The sequence below is a fragment of the Alosa pseudoharengus genome, unplaced genomic scaffold (assembly GCF_046254945.1).
Source record: "Alosa pseudoharengus isolate Yale_2024_CS ecotype anadromous, Long Island Sound unplaced genomic scaffold, YU_APseudo_1.1 YU_APseudo_1.1_scf_23, whole genome shotgun sequence".
In the NCBI taxonomy this organism is placed as follows: domain Eukaryota; kingdom Metazoa; phylum Chordata; class Actinopteri; order Clupeiformes; family Clupeidae; genus Alosa; species Alosa pseudoharengus.
The window spans coordinates 20,051,087-20,065,062 of record NW_027468685.1 but is presented as its reverse complement, the minus strand read 5'-3'; the positions used below and the strand labels follow the sequence as shown (position 1 = coordinate 20,065,062).

Genomic DNA, 13,976 nt, shown 5'->3' with positions numbered 1-13,976 from the left:
GTTCAAAAGCTGTCAGATACGCAGCAGATGTACACATACATAAAACATAGTAAAAGACTGGAGTTCAGACACAGATATGTAACATATCCGACATGATCATCAGGGATGTCAATACAGATTATGCTGAAATTGCTTACTATGTGAAATACACAAATGTAAATAAGCCAACCATTTGAGGCCTTGGAATGTGACGGTATGCCAATGTACTGTATGTTAGTTTTAGGTTCTAGTGTGGGGCCAATATATGCACTCTGTCAGGATTGCTGACAGACTTAGGGAGGTCAGTATATTTATATGTTTTTATATGTATATGTTTTCTCTCATTGCAGATGTTTCTGTTTCTGTTAAAAAGACACCAGTTACCTATTCATCTAAAACAATAGATTCTGAATCACTTTGTTTAACTCATATAAAATGGGCAGTATTTCTTAAATTGTTTGACAGGAGTCCAGCTGAATAAATGGGCAGGCAATAGTGGGGGGAAAGTCTTTTTTCCAAGGCGTTTTCTCGGCAATGTGACGGATGAGCTGGCACATGGGCTGTCAGAGCACACCTGTAGGTCTCCTGGCGGCGCCGATCACAGAGCTTTGCGGGGCCCAGCACTCAGATTAAACAGCGCATCCATTACAGCCGTTGTCAGCCGTCATTACTCTATAAAGAGACGACTTTGTCACATCTCCATTCTTCAAGCAACAGCTGACGAGTAGCAGGGACGTTTCGATCTCAACAAACACAGCTCACTCCTGACAGGCCGACAACCATTTCTGGCATCGACTTCCGCAGTCTCTCAGATGTCAGTTACAGAAGGATGTGTCTAATCGTCCCGGAACGATCTTTCTGTCCATCTCGAGATGTAGTCTTAAGGGTTTTTTTATTTTATTTTTTTGTCTTTATTTTTTTTCCTCTCGTATTTATTTTTCTAAAAAGCAGGCTCTGCTGACAGTATGCCAATCAAATGCACACACAATTTATTCAGGTTTGCAGCTATGCACTTCTGACAGGCTTTTTTGTTTTGCCTCAATATGTTCAAGTGTAGCTCAATTTTACCCGTCGTCTTGTCATGTCGTTTGACAGCAGTCAGAAAGTTGAGAAATGAACCCGGACTTTGAACATTAACAATTCCTGTTCCACTGCTAAAACCCATTCTGCTCTGACTCAAGAATAAAAGTGTCAGCTGGAAGAACATATGCGGCTAATGGAACACATAAATCAATAGATGTCCACATCAGTCTGCCAATTAAACAATATGATATCAAAAGCAAGAGGATGATGGAGACAGAGCAACTTTCTCTGAAATTACGTATAACTTATTGGGACTTTGAAATGCATGTGCATGAGCTCTGCTGGAGATTGTCTAAGTACTTATTTAAACCTGGTACAGTATTTTGTTGCTTGTGGCATTGCAGAATGAAAAGTCAATCACACATTGAAATCTCCATATTTAAATGGAAAGAGTGTCTCGTCTGTGTCATCATCACTTGCTCTGTTTCCGCCATCAAGCTACAGTGACGGGACTATAGAAACACTGGGCAATTACTTCTGTCCTCCTGACTTACAGTAAGTACAATCCCTGATGCTTATTTTGTGGTGGTTCTAGGCCTACTACTGGCAGGATCAGTCACATAAAGCCACAACAACGCCACTGCCATGTAAAACATAGACTTCAGTGTCATTCCCTTTCTATTGTAGAAATTTAAGTGGCATATAGGGATTGAGCTCAAAGATGCTGGCACCAATTACTATGTGCTTTAGCAGAAGTAGAGGAAATCTATGAGTCATTCACCAAGCCACACTTTCAGTATCTGTCAAGCAATTGTGATGCACTTTAACTTTTAAATTTTGTTTTGTGTGTCAGTCCTCAGCAATCCCATATCACTGAGGACATCAAGGTATTCTCCTCAGTATTTATTCTGAAGGTTTCATATATTTAAGTGAAAGAGAATAGTTGACCATGACTAAGGGCCAATCTCAATTCTCTGTTTTACCCCTTCCCCATCCCTTCATCTTACCCCTAGCCCTTGTCCCTCGAAACCGAGTGGCAAGACATAGGGGTGAAAAATATTCCCCTTGCAAATGAGATACCACTAGCCAACCATAAGGGAGAGCGGGATGATTGAAACACTTGAATTAACGTAATTTAGAGATTGTACCACACTGAAAGCTAATATTTTGTCACTAGCAACATGTCTTCTGTCAAATAGGCTATCATTGCATTTTCAGCTCGGAATAAAACTGTTCAGGAATTATTTCAACAACAGCAGAACGTGCCTATGTTCGTTCGTAGCCCAGCCTACCTCCTGGTCCGGGTGAATGAAACAGGGATGGGGGACAAAATAAACATGCAGTTTGCTATGTAGACTAAACATGCCACAACTCCTTCGATATTTTACATAATATCCAAATGGTCATTACTTGACATCAGAAGCAATCGCTACCTGTAATAGCCTATGCGAGGAGTCGGCAGCAATAGCCATATGCAGCATTCATATCAGACAAGCGGTAAAAAACTTCATTGAATTTAGCTGATGTTGGCTTTACATTTCTGACATGGTATGCTGCCAATTCGCGGGGTATATCAGACATGGAAATATGTAAAATGTGAGACATTCGCGCAAATAATGATGTGCTGTTAACATTCACAAAACAGCGATTTTTGAAAACTTCCCCATGAAGAACAGGACCTTCAATATATATGGTCACAAGATTGCAACATAAAACAATGACCATTTTAATTTTATAATCCTTATTAATGCCAACATTTCATGTCAATTAATAGCTCGGTGTGCTTGCTTTTCCGGTGTGAACGGTGTATGTTGGGTATTTCTCTTACCCCTCCGTTTCAAGTAAGCTCCTGATCTTGCTTGGTTTTAAGGGGTATCTGCCCCTTGCCCTTATCCCTACCCCTAGATCGAAATGAGAATTGAGATAGCCCTTCGTCTCACGTGCACGCACAAAACTAAGGGGAAGGGGTAAAATAGAGAATTGAGATTGGCCCTGTATGTAAGTCTCTGTATTAATGTAGTGTTATGAATGCTTGATTTTAAGTTTAAGTTTTACATCCACACAACCTACAATATCAGGTGGGTCACCAGATACATTGCCACTATTTGTGCAATTAGCAGTGCTGCCTCACAGGTATATTGGTAGAATATTTGTTATTAGTCTGTCAAATTTGTGTCTGGGAGCAAGTTATAGTCCAGGCAAGAGTCGCTCATTTAACTGACCCTCAGTAGTGCTACTTGTAGTACTTCACTTTCTCTCTAAAGTCAGTATGAAAATGAAAATGTGAGTATATGTTGATGATTTGACAGTGCCGTCTGGGCTACCACAAACTTGAATATGTGAGCATTTTTTTGCACTCTGTGCTGTCCGTTTCTTTCTGAAGAGATCACCATATCATGTCAAACTGAATTAACATTAGTCATGTGCACATTGGAACCCCAATGAGTCTTATATCATCTGTTATTATTCTCTGAATACATACCTATGCAATAACTATACATCAGTGGAGGTGTTAACAGTTTGTATTTTGCAACTATATTTGCTAGACTTTCAAAGTTTGAGACAAATGGGTAGTTAAGTGCTTTGTGTTACATTCAATGGCATATACTACTCACTAGGATTCAGTATAATCTGATTAGTATGAAATTGACTTTGAAACAAAACAAACAAGGTGTACAACATTCTAAACTTGGAACAGAAAGGAGAGAGATTGCTATTCTGACTGATGACTGACTCCAGAGGAGCAGGATGACCACATCAGAATTAATTGTGACCTGCAATATGTTTTATTTTACAGTTGAAAAGACAAACAAAGATTTTTTTCAGTCAATAAGACCTTTCATGATTCCATGGTAAAACATTGTTTAGATACTGTAATGTGCATTGCTTTTTTAAAAACCATCATGACGCATCAAAAAAGATGCACTTTCTGAGTGATAGAATTTATGTTTTGAAACCAAGTCAGTTGATGAACTTCAAGAGAATACAAACAAATGTGGTTCTGTATATACTGTATATATCTATGTACATATTTAATTTGAATTTATTTTTTATATAAATTGACAATATAAAATAATTCACACCATACAAATTATATGGAGCTCCCCATGTTGCAAATGGTAAGATAGGACGATGAAAATGTACAATTTCTGTTGATCATTTAAATATACATGTATGCTGAGGTTTTGAATGAAAGCGGCACACTGCATGAAGAATAGAACTTGTACCATATATTTCAAATTACTACAAAATGATATTTAACAACGATAGTAAAAACAGATTTTTAAAAATGAATTCACTATTGTTGACAAAAAGCAGCCATGTCAAATTACAGATAACTGTATAATGTTTGACACTTTTGCCCCTTTATGTATTAATAATTAATGCATATACGTTGTGTCAGGTATTCTTAAGCCAATAGTTACTTTTTCCATCACACGAGAACAATATAAGATCACAAACTGATTTCACCATATCACATTTCTTCACAAAAGGTCGGACATTCTTCCACAGATTTCTGCTATGCATTTTCATTCAAGGGGTTTTGGCTTATTTCCAAATGACTTCTAAGTGTCAGTGAATTTTCAAATTTCCTTGAATTTTCCCTCCCAAATTCCTGTGGACTGAAACACAATTTCTCCTAGTTCTGCAACAGCAGAAGGAGTTAAAATTAAACTTAAAAGGGTCAACTGGTATTCACAGAGGACGTAAAACACCATGCATGTCATTGAGACACTATTTAAATAGAATAGGAAAAAAGGAAATAAAGAAAATAGAGAGGTCCAGTTAGGCAGTTTTCAGAATACACGCCTGACTTATTCAAAAACTCACTCTAGTCGCAGTGCTTTATTATATTTTAGTGCAATGATTCTTTATGGTCAGTCCTTCTGCTTATTCAAGCCTTCTCTAACTTCTCAAGTTCTGTAACAAAGATTAGATGGTCCTCTGGAGATTTGCCATGTGTTTTGCTCAGGTGCAGTTTGACTGCATGCTTGCTGACAAAGGTCCGATTGCACAGTTTGCACTGGAAAACGCCATTTGTGTCCTCCTCGGATAAACCGAGTGCACTGAAAGTCTTGTCTGTGATGATTTTTGCGACTGCCTGCTCCTCCCTCATGATGTCTAAAGACAGCTTGGAAAGGTCCTTCAAGCTGAAACCTAAGTGGAACTCCAAGTGGCTGATGTAGGCGGAAGGAGTTCTGAACTGCGACGCACAGTCACTGCACAGAAACAAGGGCTGGCCCGAGTCAATGTTCTTCAAGAACTTGGTGCTGCCCGAGCGCCTGAGCTGGTACTTGACGTTGGCCAGCCAGTGTGAGATGGTGGTCATGGAGAGTCCTGTGAACTTACAGATGTGGACTCGCTCCTGAGGCCCCAGGTCTGTGATGATGAACTTCCCGTCGGACGTCTCCCGGAGACTGGAAGCAAACTGGGCCTGGAGGATGAGCAGGTGTTGGGGGTTCCAGTTGGACTGTCTGCCTTTTCGTTTCTGAATCGGGGTCAGCTCCTCCAGAGTGTCTTCGAAAGCACTGACGTCCACATCCGACTTCTCCGAAATGGAGGACGGTGTGGAGGACTTTGGTGTTATCCGGCCCGAAAGGTTCTTCACCATGTCTGAGATGTCCATTAGGGCATTTTCCCGCAATGGGGATGAAACCTCACTGATCAGATCAGTGATCATGGGCTGGCTGTTGTTTCTGATAATGTTGTTGCTGTGACTTTTAAAGTTATTGTTGTTGCTGTTGGCTATCACTGTGGAAGTTCCATTACTGTTGTGCCCATTGCTGCTCTTGGACTTGGTCAAATCCATGGGCTGATCGTCACAGTCGGAATAGTGGTTGTTGAGGTCCACTTGCTCAGCCTGTGTTGGGTTGTAAATGGGACTTTCCGCCATGTTGTTGCTGATCTTGTACAGCATAGCTAGGGGGTCAAGTAGGGGACTGACTGCTTTGGATGCCTTGCCTAAGTGACTGTTCATTATGGACTGCAGAGCACTGAGAGGGTTGATGAATGACTGTTCGGGAGACTGATCTGTGATTATCCCCATACTATTACAGCCATTTTTGACTGGTGGTTTGGCTGCTTCTGCACCATTCTTGATGACGCTGCTGGCTTGTGTTTCCTTGCGACTCTCCTCACGACTTGGTGGACGTTCCTGCCTCTTCTCTGACGTTCCATTCTTTACTGGTTTGGCGAAGTCTTCAGAAGGGGTGACCGGTTTCTTATCTGTGGTTGCATGCAGAGATGACTTTGTTGAGCTTATATTTGCCTTTGGATCTGAGGGCTTGTTCTCCCTTTCCTTTTTTGGGGGTATTTTTCCTGTAACTTTCTCTACCAATTCCTCCATGGCCAACACATTATTTTTATGGTTCAGAGGTGGGGATGGACTGCAGGGAGAATGTAATGGGTTGTTCATGTCTGATGATAGTGACTTTAAACTGTTGGCATTGAAGGTGGGTTTAATCTGAACACTCTGCACTGTAGGGATGGATGACTTCATTGAACCTTGGAGTTGGTAGGCAGCATGAATACTTGGGTACCCTCCCCATGTGGGTGCCCCTGTCTGGGCCTTATTGATGGCACAGGATACAGTGTTCTCCAGAGATTTAAGGATATCCAGGCCCTCTCTGGGGGAGTCGTCAAGGTCTTCCTCTCGGAGATACTTAAAATGTCCTGACTTTTCTGACTTTTCTGTCTTGTCTGAGGGGTCGTCTTCTTTCTCCTCTTTGATCTTTTTCTCTGGTCCTGATTTTTTCTCTGACTCATTTGTCATGTCAGTCTTCTCTTCAAACTGGACTCTCTTTTCCTCAGTGGTAGGAGACTGTTTGGGTGAATCAGGTCGTGATTTGATATTGGGAGCTGGTAGACGTGTGGTGGTGGGTGGAAGGGGTATAGACTGAATTTTTTCTTCAACAACAGGATCGAATACAAGCTGCTTCCCCTTCTTTGACGCTGTGTTGGTGACTTTCAGGAAGTGCCCAGTCACCATCATATGGGCTGTTAGCTGCTGCAGTGTATCATGGGAGCTTCCACACTCCATGCATTTGAGTATTTGGGCCTTTCGTGCCTCAAACTGCCAGGTATAACTGGCACCATTCTGATAGCCATATCGATTATTGGGAGTGACATATGGGTTGGCAATCTTCTGGTCTTTAGAGCTCTCTGCCAGAGGAACGCCTGGTGTGTTAGGAACAGGGTCAGGTGAGCAGGGTGAAACCAGGTCTTGAAAAGCTCGCTTTTTGGTAGGGGGTATCAGCTTTGTTGCAAGAGCAGGCATTGGTTCTTTAAGAGGCACTTTCTGGTAGTGTTTTGTTTTGATCATGTGGACACTCAGGTCCTGCAGAGACTCAAATGAATGGCCACAATACATGCACTTGAGCACTTTCTGTGCATCCTCCTTGCCTTCCATCTCCATGAGAGACCGCTTCCTTGGCTTGGACCATTTCTTCCCATGGTCTTCTTCTTTATCTTTGTTGTTATCGCGGTAGTGCCCAGTCTCATTCATGTGCACTGTGAGCCCAACTAGTGTGTCATAAGCCCCACTGCAGTCCTTGCACCTGAACTTGCTCGCTCCAGTGAACACTGGCCCAAAGAGTTTGTTGTTCTGTCGGTAGAGCTGCACTGTGCTGAAGAGGCTCGGCTCTGGCAGCAGGTGATAGGGATTCTGCTGAAGGGTCTTAGCCAGGGCTGCCTGGTGCCAGTCATAGGTAATACTTCCGGCAGCACTGCTGGTAATGTTGCCACTGTTGCTGTTCATGGTGGCACTCGCAGTCGAGTAAGTGGTGTCAGTGTTTGTGTTGCTTGTTGCACTGCAGCTGATGGTGCTGGTGCTAGTGCTAGCACTAGCGCTGCTGTTGCTAACATTATTAGCCACACTGCTGCTTTCTTTGAGGCTGCTGGCCACACTGTTGCTGTTGCTGTTGTCCCCAGCTGCCATCTGCACATTTTTCATGATGTCTTGAGTGATACTGGACCAGGAGGCGTCCGAGATCAGGTTGGCATAGATGGCCTTCATTTGGGCCAGACTGTCCTGCAGGGAGAGCCCTGCCTCGGCCTCCGTGTCTTCTGCGGCTTCTTTGTCTCGGCCGCCATCTTTGGAGGAGGTGCTCCTGAAGTCAGCGAGCTGCTCGCTGGCATCGCTGAGTGGGGAGCCATACCCAGCATCCGGGTTGGTGCCGTTGCTGAGAGGGGAGTTTTGATAGCTCAGCTGGACCCTGCCATCCTCCTCCTCAGTGCAGGGGTAGTCAGTGTCCTGTCCGTCCAAGGAGAGGCCATCATCCTGCAGGTGCTCCTCATCAGGGTTGACTGCCTTGACTCCATCCTCAGGCATGTACACTAAAAAAAACAAAAAAAATAAGCAATGAGTTTAATTATCTTCATAACAAGTACCTCATAATATGATCATCTCTGAATATCTTATCTCTGAATATCTGTGAATTGTGGAGGCTGAGATTATATCAGAGCTACAACCCCAAAGAACCCAACGTGACAGAAGTAATAATACTGTAGAATAAACACTTTAGAGTATTGATGACTATTTTTACAGGAGTTTGTTGTTTGTTTGTGTTCACTGTGCATGTGTGAGTGTGCAAGTGTGAGAGTAAGTGCCCTTGCATGGGTGCCTGTGTTTATGTGCTGCGGTGTAATGACTCTAAAGGAATTTTTGTCAATAGTCCTGGTAGAGGACACTGGTTTGCAATTATAAAGTGGCAAACATCCATATCTTGACTATGATAGATAGTACCCTCCACTGCGCAGACTAACAAAGCTATCGAACCTTCCTGCTCAGCAAGGGCAAAGGCATCCATACATAAAAATCCACCCTGGGTGCAGAAAGAAGTCACAGCAGCAAAACTACACTTGACAGACTTGAAGGTCTTGAATAGCAGCAAACAAAAATATTTTATTACAAATCCTTATACATAAAAAACATTCCTTTATTTCATAAAAAAGTATGATTACACATTGTTATTGTAGATTTATATATACTTAAGACTGACCACAAACATACTGTCTACAACCATATCTTTTCCGCTGTGAAACATGTCACCTTTTCTTGAAATAGATAGCAGTAGCTGCTTCTACATCAACGTAACACATTTGAAGGACTTTCACTCGGTGTGCTCTCTGTGTACCTATAAACCCTCTGACTTCCTCTCTTTCTCTCTCTCTCTGTCCCTCTCTCTCCCTCACTCCTGCAGTTAGAGGGCACAGGCTGTGTCTGACTTTGATCCAGTTTCCCCTGCCACAGTGCCACTCACTCTGGGCTCCCTTGGAGAGCGAGCGAGGCTGCGGCTGAGCCACTGCCAAGCGATGCGCCTGCTCCGCACCCGCTGGAGTGGAGCTGGCTGGCAGCGGGGAGCGGAAGCTCGCGCCGAGTGTCGCAGTGAGACGCGAGTGGAAATGGCATGTCGTGTTGTCACGGTCCATGCCGTACTAAATCTCGGGGAGTTGAGTGTTTGGCAGCGCCGAGAGGGATTGAAAGAGAGAGGGAGGGAGGTAGGGAGAGAGAGCGAGAGAGTGAGAGGGAGGGGGCAACAGAGAGAAAGACAGGGACAGAGGGGGAGAAAGGGCAACAGACATAATAGACTATGACCTGGCCAGATTGTAAGTCACCATTGGGCAGAACAAAGCGAGAGGGATATGAATAGGCGAACAAAGTGTAGTCTAAACTCTAACATGCTCTGTGAGTGCTCCTCCATCCCACGTCTAAACGCATTTCCAATTCAGAGTAATAGGGTTCATTCTGTCCCTATAAAATGCTCAGCAATTCTCCTTCAAACTTGAAAACCACAAGTCTGCAGAGGAAACATAATAAACCATTAGATTTAAGCCCACTCATACAACACAAGTGTAAAGGCATTGTAAAAATGAAGAAATTGGATAAAATGATACATTTGCCAAGCTCTAAATGTCATGGCAGGATTTATCAATAGAAAAACAGGCCGTGAAAAATGACCAGAGGAAGTCCGCGCCTGCTCATAGCCTCTCTGTACTGGCGCCAGCAAAGGAAGAATGGGGCACTTTCATGCAGCAGCCAAACTGCCAAAACATTAAGGTGGAACACACTGGTTCCCTTAACGCACTTAGATGAAAAGTGAATGAGAGGCCAGGGGACCAAGTACTTAATGATGAAACATTAGAATTTAACCCTTCGTGGCACGAGCATTTCAGTGCGCACTTCAAATGGCTGTCACATTTGAGGCTATAGTCACAGTAAATCTAAAATGCACACATATACACACACACACACACCACCACACACATATGCACACACACACACACACACACATACATGCACACACACACAAGAACTACGCTCTCATATTGCCTGGGGATGTTTATGAGTGCTCTTTTTTCCCACCATTTTGATCCCACACAAATAGCGACAGCATGTATTCCTTAAGTTGCTATCTTGCAAACATATTTGTTATGAGGGAAATGGAACGAGACAATCAAGAGAATGGGAAACAACAGAGAAGCGCATACGAGCAAGAAAAAAAAGGGGGGATGGTAGTTAAAGGAAAGGACGTTTGGTGATATTAGGAGAAATCCAGGCGGAAAGGTGGAAGAGAAAGAAAGACAGGAGAGTCAGAGGGAGGGAAGAAGGTAGGCAGAAAAAGAGAGATGGCAGGGGGGTAGAGAAAGAGAGAGAGAATGGGGTAGACAGTAGCTCCGCGGCTGCCCCCCCCCCTCTTCATCTTCTCTCTGCCACCGCGCTACGCCTGTGTGAGACGCCAGCATCAGTCTCCTCTGACGGAGCAGATGTGCTGTCAGCTTCAAGCAGAGCACTGCTCACCGTACCCTAATCTGACTGGACATGATACCTGATGTTTGTAGGGACGCATTTACTGCCGAGTCTGTGTGTGTGTGTCTGCTCTCACTCAGAGTAGGTGTGCCTTCACAATAATGTCTGTAATACCATTCTGTGTAGGTGTTTGTGTCAGTGTAAATACATATTTAGATGCCATTAAATGTATGCTTATGTTGCCTCCAATTAGCTTTGGGAATTTCCATATTTATCACTGTCCTTATGACTGACATCCAATGCCTCAATTGTGTGTGTGTGCATGTATGTTTGTGTTCATGTTTTTATCCTTCAAGGAAATAAACTTCTAACTCTCCTACTCAGGCAGGAGAACTTTCAGAGACAGTGACATAATCAATCACGCTCTCCCATAAATCGCAAACGATAATGCAGAGAGCGCCTCAAAATAAATGATACGAACTGTCAGAGGGATAATCCTCTACTCTATATCGTTTCTGGGAGGAGACCCGTCCATGTCACGTCTGGTTCAGCGGTTTTGAAGCACCGATAATTCCCTCAAGTCCACCACACGTATGACAGCTTATCACATTAAAACAACAACAGGGGAAAAATGAGGCAGGGAACGACCCCCCCCCCCCCCACTAATGCTTCTCTATAATTACTGGATGGTGTGTGATGAGAGAGGGAGAGAGTGAGAGAAAGAGAGAGAGTGGGATGGAGAGATGAGGCTCTGCTGAAAGAAAAAGACCTGACACTATGAGTGCATCTTGTCATGCGGAGCCTTGCCGTGACATTCTTGACGGCCGTCAGTGTCTGTGTGTCAGTGTCCAAAAGATTGGCGTGCACGAAGAAAAGAAAAAAAACCTTGCCTGGCAATTTTTTTGCCATCTGCGTCAAAGCCCCCTGAAACGATCAAAACAGCACTCTGCCCTAATAACCCAATCAGAAGATTTGACTGCTGACATTCTGAATTGAGCCAATGCTTTTAAGCGTCAATTTGAACAATGACTAGGGCTGAGGGTGGCTCATGTTTACCGGTGGAGAGGAGGGAGTGATGGATGAATGAGAGGCCATGAATGAGAGACATCAAATGTGGTCATCAAAATTAAACTCACAGTAAAGTTCCCTTCTATCTTTCTACCCTGGCTGCCCCAAGCAGATGGATCCCACTTATGGGAGCTGGGTTATGCCTAATGTTTGTGAGGGTTTTCCTTGCCACTGTAAAGTGTGTTGAAACAATTTCAAAACAAACAAACAAACAAACAAACAAAAAACAGAGAGCAGGCAGAACAACATGAGTGTTCAACCAGCAGGCAGCAAAGCTTGCCCTAGCAACTAGCATAACAACTACTTTATTTTGCTCTCTGAGAACGTATGTGTGTGTTTGCATGTTTCCGTGTGCATATCTGTTTCGGTGTGTGTAAGAGTATGTGTGGATGTGTTTGTGTGTGTGTGTGTGTGAATGAGTGTGAAAGTGTGCATGTCCATGTGGGCATGTCTGTCTCTGTGCGTAAAAGTGTGCATGAGTAGGTGTCTGATGTCTTGAGTGTGTGTGTGTGTGTGTGTCCATGTGAGTGTGTGTGTGTGTCAATGTGTGTGTGCCTTGCACAAGGACAGCCAGGCCATCTGCACGCAGGTCTGCTGATGCTGTTGGCTTGCTGAGGCGCTGGCAGGTGACACGGCCAGGGAGATGAGAGCAGGCCGCACTGTCACAATGTCACCAGCACGTGAGATCGACTGGACACAAACACACCTCCAATCACATACACACACACACACACACTAAAATCATGAACAAAGCCACCTTGCACGTGGTTCTTGGCAGGATGAAAATGTTCTCCCCCTCTCTGTCGGTCTGCCTCTCTCACATACACACACGGACACACACATGCATCCACACGATGTGCACATTAATTGCAAACTTCTTTGATGTGATAAAAAATGTATAAACAGAGAAATATGACATATATGTAAATAAGGAATTTTAACACCAAACCTGACAACATGCAAATGTGGAAAATGTAAAAATAGCAACAAAATAAAAGGTGGATTGTCATTTGATTTTATATAATGGTTAATTTATGCCATTGAACTCATTTCTTCTTGCCATACAAATATATAAACAGCCCTTGGGATGGTTTGGTCTTCTGCTGAGGACCATGGTTCTCCTACGTCAATATACTGCATGTTGTTGCACATACCGACAGAAATGAGCCCTTTGTGAGGCTGTCTGGGAACTCTTGAAACTCAACAATTGTGTCAGGGCATCTGCCTCAAATAAATTGGGGTGGGGTGGTGGTGCGGAGGGGGAGGGGGAGGGAGAAGTAGCACTTTCCCAAGCGCCGCCATTTCCATAATGTGCCCATGAAGCAGTCGCTCTGTATTTGTGCCCGGTCCCTTTCTTCCTCACCTTCCCTCTCTTTTTACCCTCCCACAATGGATCTGCCAGTTAGATCTATAAAAGTGTCTGACTTGTAGGGCTAAGCCATTTGGCTGGTGTCAACCCTACATAAACCGTAACAGGAGAGGAAGAAAAGGGGAAAGAGAGAGAGGGAGGGAGAGAGACAGAAAGAGAGTGTGGGTAAAAGAGAGAAAGAGAGTGAGAGAGGGAGGGAGGGAGAGAAAACAGAATAGCAAATGTGATAGGCTATGCCCTGGCCCAAATGCAACTTGCCATCTTGCTCCTCTCCTCCCCCTCCTCGTCTCAACTACACATCCGTATTTATTTATTTGGGCTTGCAGACGCGCTGGCCAATCATGGCGGTCATTTGTAGCGCTAATACCCAATTCAGCTGGCCCCGTGATTTGGCGGGACTGGGAGCAGTTTGGTGCGACTGAGCTAAGGCCCCTGCTTAGTCGGTGTGGAGGGAGGGGGTGGAGAGAGAGAGAGGGAGGGGGGGTGGTGGTGGTGGATGGATTTTAATGGGAAATCTGGCAGCCCCATTGCCTTCCACTAGATTCGCTTTGTCACCGCGCCTCCACTCCACGCCACTCAGCTGTGATGGCATCGGACAGGCCTGATCAAAAGATGTCATTTGACCTAGGCGGCGTGGCGCGGGTGCCGGGGACGCCAGAGCAGGGGGCTCGGCCGCCGCTGCCGCCACTGGCTCGCCGGGGACACTCTCAAGGGCTGTAAATAAAATGACATTATTATTTCCTCTGTCCGATCATGTAGAAAAGCCAATTATGATAATGTGCGGCATGT

General features: G+C 44.2%; 1 protein-coding gene across 2 annotated transcripts in view; it reads right to left on the bottom strand.

Moving 5' to 3' along the window:
* Positions 1-3,782: 3,782 nt before the first annotated feature.
* The window catches only part of tshz1 (teashirt zinc finger homeobox 1), a 34,306-nt gene continuing 24,112 nt past the window's right edge, over positions 3,783-13,976 (bottom strand). For both annotated transcript variants that reach the window (XM_076301954.1, XM_076301953.1), the window contains exon 3: positions 3,783-8,337. In XM_076301954.1, coding sequence (XP_076158069.1) covers positions 4,898-8,337 — 3,440 coding nt within the window. In that variant the 3' untranslated portion in view covers positions 3,783-4,897. The remainder of the gene's footprint in view (positions 8,338-13,976) is intronic.